Source organism: Lytechinus variegatus, chromosome 12 (assembly GCF_018143015.1).
Source record: "Lytechinus variegatus isolate NC3 chromosome 12, Lvar_3.0, whole genome shotgun sequence".
Lineage (NCBI taxonomy): Eukaryota > Metazoa > Echinodermata > Echinoidea > Temnopleuroida > Toxopneustidae > Lytechinus > Lytechinus variegatus.
In genome coordinates, this window is record NC_054751.1 from 6950756 (window position 1) to 6964477 (window position 13722).

The 13722-nt window shown below is 36.9% G+C and overlaps 1 protein-coding gene and 1 long non-coding RNA gene across 2 annotated transcripts in view; both read left to right on the plus strand.

The window, feature by feature from the left end:
- The window catches only part of LOC121425284, a 41837-nt gene extending 31000 nt beyond the window's left edge, over positions 1 to 10837 (plus strand). The window contains exons 5-10 of the mRNA XM_041621310.1: positions 2548 to 2646; positions 3887 to 4228; positions 5213 to 5266; positions 8680 to 9021; positions 9971 to 10060; positions 10827 to 10837. Coding sequence (XP_041477244.1) covers positions 2548 to 2646; positions 3887 to 4228; positions 5213 to 5266; positions 8680 to 9021; positions 9971 to 10060; positions 10827 to 10837 — 938 coding nt within the window. The remainder of the gene's footprint in view (positions 1 to 2547; positions 2647 to 3886; positions 4229 to 5212; positions 5267 to 8679; positions 9022 to 9970; positions 10061 to 10826) is intronic.
- A 421-nt stretch (positions 10838 to 11258) lies between these two features.
- Positions 11259 to 13121, plus strand: LOC121424675. The gene is made up of 3 exons (XR_005971409.1): positions 11259 to 11335; positions 12525 to 12604; positions 13037 to 13121. It is a non-coding gene; the product is annotated as an uncharacterized LOC121424675 (long non-coding RNA).
- Positions 13122 to 13722: the final 601 nt, after the last annotated feature.

The window sequence follows — 13722 nt, forward strand, 5'->3', positions numbered from 1 at the left end:
GAAATGTTTTAAGGATTCATGACGTCATCACTTCTCAGATTACGCAATGCACTCTTGGATTGTGCAACGTCGACTTGATTTTGTACAAAATGAGAGCATATCATTGACTTGCAATACCGTGTTAAGCTCGAATGATCAATCATGCATAGGCTTCATGAGAAGGGAAAATACTCACTTCCGCTACCTTACTGAGAGTATAAAAAGTCGAGATTTAATGCTCAAAATCAACTATGTTCGTTTACAATGTTATCTGTTTGGAAAATTCAATGTCACACTTTACCTAACCATGTAATATTCAACCTTATGCGATATCGCTACACAATAATGATCGAGTAGGGATTGACGACATGCTTGAGGAATGCCCAATAATATTCATATTGTGGATAATGCTGTGTGAACGTACAAAAAAGTCCATGTAATATTTTCAAAAGTTGTGCAATAGGCCTATGTCACGCTCGAGTGATGAATCACGCATCGCTCTATGCATGAGTGAAATACCCACTCCCCCATCCTCATTATCACCTATCAAATTGACACAGGAAATGACTTCATACATTGCCATGATGATGTCATATCTGTAAATAGATATTAGGTCACAATGACATTTTGCATAGTCATGATGATGTCATATTTGTTCTTAGGTATGACGTCACAATTACACCATGCATAGTCATGATGATGTCATATCCGGATTTATGTATGACGTCATTGTGGAGCAACCTTGATCCACCTGCTCCACCGTGGTGCGAACGAGTACCTATATATACTACTTACTGTACATGAACTGGCTAAGGCTTGATTTTCATTTTGTTAATCATTGTCAAGCTTGGGAAAAGTGTGGAGAAACAAGTATTAAAGAAAAAAATATGTAAACCCATTTTAAATGATAAAAACTTAGTGAAAAAATGCTGGAGATGTCTGATATAAACTTTTGTTCAGAGGACAGTTATGTCCTCAGATCCAGTTGGCACAAAAGGGTAAAGGTTGTGCTTACTAAGTGTTGAAATTTCAGTTTGGGTGGCAAAATTGTTACAAAATGCCTGAATGTATCCGTTTTATTTCAATTGACTAAAATTGCAAGGGAAATGTATACAAGGGTGATTTTGATTTCGCCCTTTCCCCTTGACACAGCGTTAAAAGGAGCATTTCTGCGCAAACATATTTCTGCGAGCTTTAAAAAAATAGACTGTGCTCACTCTTATGTAACATTCTGTCAAAACTTTTACTTTCATTGGATAGAAGAGACCCAAACCCAAGATTATATGTCAAAAAATACCCACATGCTGTATACTTTTTAATTCAAAGGGCTTTTTCAAAGTGTAAGTTTTTTTTGATACGCACTGAAGATATATATATATATATATATATATATATATATATATATATATATACAGAGTGAGTCAGAAAAAATGTCCCACTTTTTTAAAGTTGAAGTGTTTAAAATATGAATATGTAATCATTAGTTTCATGATATGTCTTGATAGAGGTATCCTCCCAGTACATTCAGGTACCTTTTTCATTTGATCCCCTGCACGCATGACTGAACAGCGGACAATCTTTAGAAGACTGTCTCACTTGCGCCAGTTACAGGGTGGGGAAAAAAACACTCTTTTGAACAAAGAAAGTCCGACAGACTGAAACACACACACACACCCACGCACACACACCCTCACACACACAAACACACACAACACACATGGTAATAACTGGTTCATAATTTTCTCTTTTCTGATTAAGCATTGATTTTTTAGCAAGATCGCTAATGTTTAAGTGGCAATTCCCGACAATCTTTCCCCTTAAAACACATTCACTACCACCATGATATCATAATCATCATCCTCATTGTCATCATCTTGATCTTCATCATCATCATCAAGTGCACATAAATCCAATATGCTGGTTATGTCTTTTGTTGGTTAACAATGAAAATTTACAATGGATGTCTGTGCTTTTGTTGCACTTGCCTATAAAAGGGCTTGCCTGAGTTAGGTAGCAGTCACTTGAGCCTCTTTTTACAGTAGCAAAAGTACACGAATCATGGTTCGTCTTTAATTCACACCACAACATAGGTCATTTATGGTCACCGAGTATGCAAGGACTCAGAGTGTAGCAGTTACCCAGATGTTCGGTGTCCCAGCAGTTGTTTGTGTTTTTATTTACCGACGTTTGCAGTAATTGTGTGAGTGTGTGTGTGGGTGCGTGTGCTTGTGTGTGCATGTTTGAGTTGGTCTGCCAGTGCGTGTGCATGTGTGTGTGTGTGTGTGAGCATGCCAGTCTGTCTGACTGTCTTTGTCTAAAGCACTGTTTTATTCATCACCCAGTAACTTGGCGCAAGTGAGATCTGACATCTGACTTGGAGGATACCTCTATCAAGACATATCATCAAACTAATGATTAAACATTCATATTTTAAACAATTCAAGTTTACAAAAGTGGGATATTTTTTCTGACTCACTCTGTATACAGATGCCAGTAGATCTATCATAATGCAATGTCTGAATTTTGTGCTAATACGATTTTCTTTGCATCCATTCTCCTCCCTATCAGCCCTGCTCAATTGCACAATGAGCAATATGAGCGTATCATCAGATGTTCTGTGTGATGGAGCGTACCATTGCGATCACTATGAAGATGAATCGGCATGCAGTAAGTCAAATAAAGAAGCATTCCTGTTTCTTGTTTATTTTTAGATATTATTTCCTTTCGTTTTAAGAAACAATGATAAAGTATAATGATAACACTATTTATATCAATAATTTGATTGCTACATTGTTAAAAATAAAGTACTAATTTAGCACTTACAGTGCTTGTATAGTGACTGCACTACGAGTGCTAAATTAGCACTTCATTTCTTACAGTGTAGATATAGTTGTCATCTAAAGAAGCATACTATTACTAAACGACCGCGATGTTTTTGTTGCAAACTGCTAATTACCATCATCTGTTAATGTAGAGCTGGACACTAAATGATGCAGAGTGCATTCTATGACCGTCGCTCTGGCTGCTTTCACCCGGGTGTGCAAAATATTGGTCACCATTAAAATAGGCTCTACTCTCACCATGACACTCGGGTCCTTTGGAAAGGCATTTATTTACAGAAGCAACTTTTCACCTAGGTGTAGCGAATGGGTACCCGGTTGAAGTAATTTCTTTCAAGCTTGAGCACCTTATCAGCGTAACCGCGCTATTTAAAGCGGGGATTGCTTTACAGTAACCTTTTCTTGCAATTCGATTTTGATCTTTTATTTTATTGTATTTTAATGTCTGTTATATGCATCTGTTTTAGTAATACCGTAATACCTGTATATGCCCTTTTGATTGTAGTATTTTTTTGGGGTAAATATTGTACATATTGATTTTTATCTCAAGACCCTGCAAGGACAGCAGATTGTGTAACTTATGAGGCCACCTTGGTTAAATGAAACTGAAAACCGATCAATCAGTAAATAAAATAAGTGTGTAATAAACAGCGCTAAGAAACAATTCTTAGGATATATAATTGTAGCATGTTACTTTTGTTGCTGTTGTTGTTACTATTATTATTGTTATTGTTATCATTATCATCTTATCATAATTATAATAATTATTATTATTATCACTATCAGTATTATTCATACATTTAACAGAAGCATAATATTAGGAGTTTCCTTTGTAATAAGGTTTCGTTTATTTGCGTACTGACACTGGCAGACCACAACCGAGTTGCGAAACATAAAAATCAAACTGAAACTGCGTTTGATAAAATCACTTCTCTAAGTTTCCAGTTTGAGATTGATATGAATTACAACTCCTTGTAAGGGCTAGCTGCGAAGCCTTAATGACACAATGTTAATAGTAACAAGTCTTTAACAGGTTATTGTTTGCGTTTTTCTTTGCATCTTCTTAGATTATTCAATGACATATCTGCAACCTGGTGAATCCTATTCACTCTACATACCATACAACTACATCAGCCGATCTTACCACGCAACCTTGCTACAAACAAATGAAACGAATGGATTTCGAATCGTGTTCCGATATTTAAATATGTTACATGGTGATGGAATCCAAATTGGGACAGGTACTGATCCATCTGATCCACAGTCTATCACCACAACTATCTATGGATATAGAGGCTACGCTGATGATGTCTACGTAGAGACCAATGAGATGTGGATTGCTGCCATAGGAGGACCGGGTTACACCTATTTTAACCTTAATGCGAACATCTTTGCTTTCGACGCTACAAGTGAGTATGATATTAATACCCAAAAAGTTTTACCGATAATTTTTTTTGTATATTCAACACTGTTTACGGTTTGAACGTTATAATAATTTTTAACAGTTAAATCAACCATGCTGAATTTATTGAAAATAAAATATTAAGAATTAAACCTTGTTGTTAAACATTAAAATAATGTCCTTAAATATAGCACACACGTCCGATATTGGGCTCAAGCAGGTACTAAAACCTCCTGATAGGTTACAGGGGAAAGCACTCCTCCTGAGAACTGAAGACCTTTCCAAGGTTAGACTTTATCCACTTGAGCACCGGAGAAATGTTCCGTCTCTGGAGCTTCTACTGTCACTTCTTCCTGAAACCATCCCTTGAGTTGTCTGGAACTCCACTTGGCCCCATTGTCTATCTGACACGCTCTACTGCAGCTGCCCACCACTACATATTCATTGTCCCAGAGTCAAACACTTTACTTCATCAATATAGCAATGACGGCTCGGCTGTGGAACTCACTTCTAACATATTCAGCTCATAACATGGACAGATTTAAGAACAGCTTTAATTCATATTTAATTAGCTCGATGTAAAAGTTTGTACAAATAATTAAATTATTTCTTTTAATGTGGCCGTCATAGGCCACTTTCCATTATTTTATGATAATAATATCAGTCTCAAAGAACAAATTAAGATAAAATGAACGCTTTTTTAAACAACTATTGTAAAGTTCTTACTATAAACAGCGTTGTTACATTTATATGATGTATAGATTAACAAGGGCCTACCAACTATCATTTAAAAAGTATAAAACCTGTGAGAATAAAGCCTGCCCCCCGGAGGTATGAGGAATATTACTAAGAGAAAACAAACATGAAGATGCAAGTAGATGTAGTATAGTGCAATGTCCGAGTTCTTGTGTTGATATAGCCGTACGATTTTCCTCCTTTCCTTTCTCCTCCCGATCAGCCCTGTTTAATTGCACATTGAACGTGTCATCAGTCCTGTGTGATGGAGTGTACCATTGCGATCGCTATGAAGATGAATCAGCATGCAGTAAGTCAAATAAAGAAGCATTTCTGTCTCTTGTGCACTTTTGATTTCAATTTATTTCTATTTATGTAACAATGATTTAACAATATCTCTATCAATATTTTGAGTGGCAGATATAGTCATCCGAGATAACATATTAAACAACCACGATGTTTTGGTTGCAAACTGCTAATTACCATCATCTGGTAATGTAGAGCCTGACACTTACTGTGCGTGAGAGCAACGTAAGACCGTCGCTCTGGCTGCTTTCAGCCGGATGTGCAAAATATTGGTTATCATTATAATAGGCAAATGCCTACAAATATCAGAAAGGTAAACTCTACTCCGATCATGATACTTGCGTTGTTTGGTAAGGGCGTTTATTAACGTCTGCCACTCTGCACCAAGGTGTAGCAGATGGGTACCTGGTTGAAGATATTCCTTGTATGCTCGAGCACACGATTAGGGTAGCCTTGCTAAATTCAAGGTAATAGTATGCCAAACTAAGAAGCATTTTTGAGCGCTATATGAATGTAGCACATCATTATTATCATTATCATCATCATTATCAGCATGATCATCATTATTGTTATCATCAATATCATTATTCATGCATGTATTATAATAATATCTCTGAGTGAAAGAAAAAAAACCCGATGAGTGTCCTTTGTAATCACGTTCTATTTATTTGTGTACAGACCTGGTAGACCGGAATCTAGTCTCACAGAGTTGCGAAACATTTAAATCAAACTGACATATCACTTCTCTTAATTTCACAGATACAGTATATTTATAATAAAATTTCTAATTAGATGTTAATTTTACTTACAACTAAACCCCTCAAAAAAGTTCCGCAACTCAAGTTTGAGTGCTAATAAATTTTTTTAGTGTGCCATCATCATATGTAAAAGTGGAATCATTGGAAAGTATGATTATTCCTCTTTACGATCATGTGTCATTTGAAATGCTAGTGATATCATGGAATACACAGACATGATAAATATGCAGCAATGGAAAAAATGAAATGTTGCAAAATTCGTTGCCATGTCAGTGTTTGAGTTCGGCAACTAAAACTGCAAGTTTGAGTGCTAATAAATTTCTTAATATACCATCATCATGTGCAAAAGTGATATCTTTAGAAAGCATGTTTATTCTTCTTTACAATCATGTGTCATTTATAATGCTAGTGTTATAATGAAATACACAGACATGATAATACGCAGCAATGTAAAGGTGGTGTCACACCTTGGCGTTTTAGACAGCGTATGCCCGACGTATCAAAATTTCTCTAAAACGTCGGCATACGCTGAACTTTGATATTTTTTTTTCAACTCCGGGCGTATACTTAGCGTATTCATAACGAATTGGACGTATACATAACGTATTAGTAACTTATATCGAACGCTTCGTTAACTTATAAGTAACGTATTCCAACGAATGCTTAGCGTTTTGCTGGCGTACACAACTTATGCCCTACGATAGCCTAACTTACGCATAGCGCGCGGCAGCGTATCGCTGACGAACACGTGTCGTAGCCTATAAAAAGGCTGCCGCTCGGCGCTGTCACACCTAGGCGTTTTAGACAGCGTATGCCCGACGTAGGAGGAATTTGGCGAATACGCTGGCGTACGTCGAATACGTTACGAGTAAGTTTTGCATACGTTAAGAGTACGCTAAAACACGCTGGTATACGTCGTCATACGGCGAGGTCGTCGAAAAATTTTGTGCAAGCACAAAATTTTTCGACGTATGCCAGCGTATGGCTCATACGTCCCGCATACGCGGGCCATAAGTTGTAGGCAAGTTACGCGATCATTGATACACGTTGACACACGTTACTCGTAAGTTACTCATAAGTCGATGTACGTCGAGATAATGTCCAGCGTACCCTAAAACTTACTCTGAACGTGTTTATAACTTACAGCTACCGTATAATGGCGTATTGACAACGTTTATAGGAATTGGTATATAAAGGTGGGGTTCACAGGAGTTTTCTTCGGCATGGCGGTGGTGTATTGTGCGGTTATGATTTGAATAGTCGAGCGGCAGCCTTTTTATAGGCTACGACACGTGTTCGTCAGCGATACGCTGCAGCGCGCTATGCGTAAGTTAGGCTATCGTAGGGCATAAGTTGTGTACGCCAGCAATACGCTAAGCATTCGTTGGAATACGTTACTTATAAGTTAACGAAGCGTTCGATATAAGTTACTAATACGTTATGTATACGTCCAACTCGTTATGAATACGCTAAGTATACGCCCAGAGTTGAAAAAAAATCAAAGTTCAGCGTATGCCGACGTTTTAAAGAAATTTTGATACGTCGGGCATACGCTGTCTAAAACGCCAAGGTGTGACAGCGCCATAACCGCACGATACATCACCTATCAATACCACCGCCATGCCGAAGAAAACTCCTGTGAACCCCACCTTTATATACCAATTCCTATAAACGTTGTCAATACGCATTTATACGGTAGCTGTAAGTTATAAACACGTTCAGTAAGTTTTGTGGTCGTCCGGAGCACGTCTTCATACGTCAATATACGTTGGAGTTAAGTTACACATACGTTCAAAGCACGTTACTCATAGGTTAGAAGTAAGTTTTAGGGTACGCTGGACATTATCTCGACGTACATCGACTTATGAGTAACTTACGAGTAACGTGTGTCAACGTGTATCAACGATCGCGTAACTTGCCTACAACTTATGGCCCGCGTATGCGGGACGTATGAGCCATACGCCGGCATACGTCGAAAAATTTTGAGCTTGCACAAAATTTTTCGACGACCTCGCCGTATGACGACGTATACCAGCGTGTTTTAGCGTACTCTTAACGTATGCAAAACTTACCCGTAACGTATTCGACGTACGCCAGCGTATTCGCCAAATTCCTCATACGTCGGGCATACGCTGTCTAAAACGCCAAGGTGTGACAGCGCCTTTAGACATGAAATGATGCAAAATGCGTCGTTTTCAATAGCGAATTCCCAATTGTTTCGAGGATGGACCGAGTGCATTCACTGTACTGTTACCTGCTTGGTGGAAATTCTATAGAAATGGAGACTGTTGTTAGAAATCAATGCATTTTGCAACATTTCACTTCTGACTTTTCTCGATGTTCAGGGTGATTGCATATTCCATGATTACATAATCACAGAAAATGGCATGTCATTGTAAAGAAGAATAATTCATCTTTCCAATGATACCAGTTTCAACTTTTATACTTCATTAACCAAAAAGATATCATCCTCCGAAACAGAGTTGCAAAACTTTTTTTGAGGGGTTTACTTGCAAGAGACAATTATTAGCAAGCGGTAATAAAAAAAATGGCGCGGTCAATATACGACCAGGCAAACATAATTATAAATAAGAATGAATGCCAGTCGTATCGAGTCTTTAACAGGTTATTATTTCTGTTTTTCTTTGCATCTTCTTAGATTATTCTATGACATATCTGCAACCTGGTGAATCCTATTCATTCTACATATCATACAACTATATCAGCCGATCTTACCACGCAACCTTGCTACAAACAAATGATACGAATGGATTTCGAATCGTGTTCCAATATTTCTATATCGGTTATAGTGATAAAATCCAAATTGGGACAGGTACTGATCCATCTGATCTACAGTCTGTCATCACAACTATTAATGGATCTAGATACTACACTGATGATGTCTACGTAGTTACCAATGAGATGTGGATTGCTGCCATAGGAGGACCGGATTACACATATTTTTACATTATTGCGAACATCGTTGCTATCGACCTTTCAAGTAAGTATGATATTATTACTCAAAGTTTTACCGATTTTTTTTGTATATGCAACACTGCTTACGGTTTGAACGTTATAATAATTTTTAATAGTTTAATCAACTATGCTGAATTTATTGAAAATAAAATATTAAGAATTAAACCTTGTTGTTAAAGATAAATATAATGCCCTTAATCATTAATGGAGCACACACGTCCGATATTGGGCTCAAGCAGGTACTCGCACCTCCTGATAGGTTACAGGGGAAATCACCCCTCCTTAGAACTGAAGACCTTTCCAAGGTTGGACTTATCCACTAGAGCACCGGAGAAATGTTCCGTCTCTGGAGCTTCTACCGTCACTTCTTCCTGAAATTATCCCTTGAGTTGTCTTTAATTCCACTTGGCCCCGATGTCTATCTGACACGCTCTACTGCAGCTGCCCACCACTACATATTCATTGTCCCAGAGTCAAACATTTTACTTCATAAATATAGCAATGACGGCTCGGCTGTGGAACTCACTTCTAACATATTCAGCTCATAAACATGGACAGATTTAAGAACAGCTTTAATTCATATTTAATTGGCTCGATGTAAAAGTTTGTACTAATAATTTGATTATGGCTTTTAATGTGGCAGTCATGGGCCACTTTTCATTATTTTATGATGGCAACATCAGTCCCAAAGAACAAATTAAGATAAAAAGAACGCCTTCTTAAACAACTATTGTAAAGTTCTTACTGTAAACAGCGTTGTTACATTTATATGATGTATAGATTAACAAGGGCCTGCCAACTCTCATTTAAAAAGTATAAAACCTGTGAGAATAAAGCCTTTCCCCGGAGGTATGAGGAATATTACTAAGAGAAAACAAACATGTAGATGTAGTATAGTGCAATGTCCGAGTTCTTGTGTTCATATATAGCCGTACGATTTTCCTCCTTTCCTTTCTCCTCCTTATCAGCATCAGCCCTGTTGAATTGCACATTGAGCGTGTCATCGGATGTCCTGTGTGATGGAGTGTACCATTGCGATCGCTATGAAGATGAATCAGCATGCAGTAAGTCAAATAAAGAAGCATTTCTGTCTCTTGTGCACTTTTAATTTCAATTTATTTCTATTTACGTAACAATGATTTAACAATATCTCTATCAATATTTTGAGTGGCAGATATAGTTGTCATCCGAGATAACATATTAAACAACCACGATGTTTTGGTTGCAAACTGCTAATTACCATCATCTGGTAATGTAGAGCCTGACACTTATTGTGCGTGAGAGCAACGTAAGACCGTCGCTCTGGCTGCTTTCAGCCGGATGTGCAAAATATTGGTTATCATTATAATAGGCGAATACCTACAAATATCAGAAAGGTAAACTCTACTCCGACCATGATACTTGCGTTGTTTGGTAAGGGCGTTTATTAACGTCTGCCACTCTGCACCAAGGTGTAGCAGATGGGTACCTGGTTGAAGATATTCCTTGTATGCTTGAGCACACGATTAGGGTAGCCTTGCTAAATTCAAGGTAATAGTATGCCAAACTTAGAAGCATTTTTGAGCGCTATATGAATGTAGCACATCATTATTATCATTATCATCATCATCAGCAGCATGATCATCATTAATATCATTATTTATGCATGTAACAGAAATAATAATAGTAGCTGTGAGTGAGAGGGGAAAAAACGGTTGAGTGACCTTTGTAATCACGTTCTATTTATTTGTGTACAGACCTGGTAGACCGGAATCTAGTCTCACAGAGTTGCGAAACATTTAAATCAAACTAACATTGCGTATGATAAAATCACTTCTTTTAATTTCACAGATACAGTATAATTATATTAAAATTTCTAATTAGATGTTAATTTTACTTACAACTACTTGCAAGACACAATTATTAGCAAGCGGTAATAAAAAAAATGGCGTGGTCAATAGACGACCAGGCAAACATATAAATAAGAATGAACGCCAGTCGTATCGGCCCGAATTCACAAAGGTGGTTTCTGCAGAAACCATGGTTTCAACCGTGGGTTTTGCTGATTTTGGTATTCACAAAGGTGGTTTCAAATGAAACCATGGTTTCAACCGTGGGTTTTCGGCATGATTTTGAGTCAACTGTTTTAGGTGGTTTCAAACCGTGGGTTTTAGGAAAACCATGGTTTTTAGGCACATTGACCAATCACAGAACAGTATTTCGGTACATTGCTGGGCCTAGTTTAGCGAGCGCTGCTAGCTAGCTGAGCAAGCTGTGCATAGACGACGATAAATAGCTTTGCACGAAATGAAGAGGAGCGAAGTGCTTAATACCGGTATTTGCCGAGCTGTGAGAACATCGTAAGTAATTTACCATTTTATAGCGACAATGAATATATTTTTCTGCGTCTGCATGTATTTGTTTGTGAAGAAATATTATAATTAATGCTGTAAATGCATGCAAAGTTAAGAGTGGAACGGTGTTCTTGGGATGGAAAAAGCATTATCGCACGCAAGTTATTTTTAGTCCCACGCGTGAAGTTTTGTGCCCTGTCAAAATATAACGAAGAGCTGTCCCAGATCCCACCGACTCGCTCAGGAGAAGGCATTGTGATATAGGCCTTATATTATTATCTTGCTGCATAGCGATAACATGACAAAGCCGCCAAATTAGTCAGACTTTCAACCACAATTGTGCAAAATTCAAGAAAATTTTGTTTTTAATTAATTTGTACCTTATCTTAGTAGTCTAAAGTAACTGCACAAAATTGCAGAATTAATAATAATAATAATAAAAGTAACAGCATAAAAAAAATTGCCTTGGGCTTGGGTCAAATTTTAGTGAATGGGAAAACACTAAACGGTCTACCTGAGATCCTGTCTCCAAGTAGTCTAGTGATTGCAAAAATTATTTTTCCAAATTCACTTATTCAGATCTAACTTGAGAAATGGAGTAGATCTAGCCTCGCGCCCCTCGAGGACTCTGATATTTTTTTATGATTTTTTTTTCATCATGAAGCCGTAGCCCAAGTTAGACACGCTGTCGCTAGTCTAGGCCCTGGCCTTGGGTAGGTCCTAGGGCTGTGTCAGTGTGTGTCGAAGCTGGTAAACAATGATGGAATCCCCTTCAATATCCATATCACTGCAAATTGATTAAATACACTAAATTTAAGTTTTATACCTTTTTTACACCTTATATAATAAAAGGAATGAATATTCTTATAGGGCCTAAATAATCAGATCGATCTGGTGGCCATTTTTTTTTTGCAAAATCTTCCCATCCCTTGCTGCGCACTGCGTAAAACAATAGGCTTGACTCGCTTTGTTTACATGATGTAGCTACAATACGATGAGCTACGTTATGAAGCACCGTTCTGTAGAACAATTAATTGAATGGATTATTTTAACAAATCACCCCAAATGATAATAAGAATTTACATTTTGGTTGGAAATCTGGCAGGTTTGAAGAGATGTTGAATTATGTTTCATGTCCATTAGATTTAAAACTTAATTTAATGTAGATCTATCTGTACTTTGTTTATTTCCGCAGTAAATTTTTGAATGGATGAAAACATCTTACAACATGCACAGGCTGTCCTGAGAGACTATTAAAGGAGGATTGTTAGAGAGGTATGTTCATTTTTGTTGTTGTTTCTATGTGGACTATTGTCTATTTTCTAATTTTTTTCTTTATCACCATCTAAAACTCTTTTATCATAAAATTTGTTGTCATGATTAAGAACCACTTATTTTGATCAATTTCAATCTTGGTTGATGTACACATCTGACAGTGACTGAATTGATCTAAATTCCATGTCACATGGTCATAGAGTATAATGCCTAAATGTTAAATATTTGTAGATCCAGTTGATCAATTTAAATTTAACTTAATGAGAATGGCGATCTGATTAGGTTGTTGGCAAAAAAAGTCAACTGACCAAATATATGCAGATTTAAAAGGTAGGCCTATTAATTTTGATAGTACGCAGTAAAGGTAGTTAAGAATACATTTTTTTTTCAATGTTTAAATATTTTCTTTTGCTTCTCACTCTAACTCAATAGGAATATGCCAACAAGAACTGCAATTAGGAGTCATTGACAGGAGGAAACTTTTTAAAAGAGACCACACACTACCTCATCAACATGTTTGAAAATGATCTGAGCCTGAAGAGGGACAAAGGGCCTAGTGGTAGACTACCTTTCTCTCTGCATGTATTGACAATTCTGCTTTCGTATGGTGTAAGTATTTTATTTAATAAGAAAGTTATATGACAATAACATCTCAAGACAAGCCTAGTGTATGCAAGTATTAGTGATATTCTTGTAAGAAAGAAGACTCAATGTAAAAAGTGATAATAAATTTTGGCAACTGCCTGTTTTTAATTTACAATGAACTGTGAATATGATAATGCAATCAGAAATGTAAATTAGAACTATATGTTTTGTCATCCATTGTGGACAGATTGTTCCAAATCCCTAATTTACATTAAAGAAAAAAATATGAGAGGTTGCATCATTATCTTGGTTATTTGAAAAAAGTATTGCATCGCTATGCTCAATGTATGTTTGTCACACAAATGTTTATGGGATACGGATAAGCTTAGCCTTTAGACCAGTAAAGTAATTTTTAAAGGATTCCATATTGGAACCATTTTTTTTTTCAAATCTTACAATGTAAAGACAATAGAATAGTTACATTTTGTTTTCTCTTTGTCATCTTAAAAAAATAAAAACGCAGCGTAAGATGC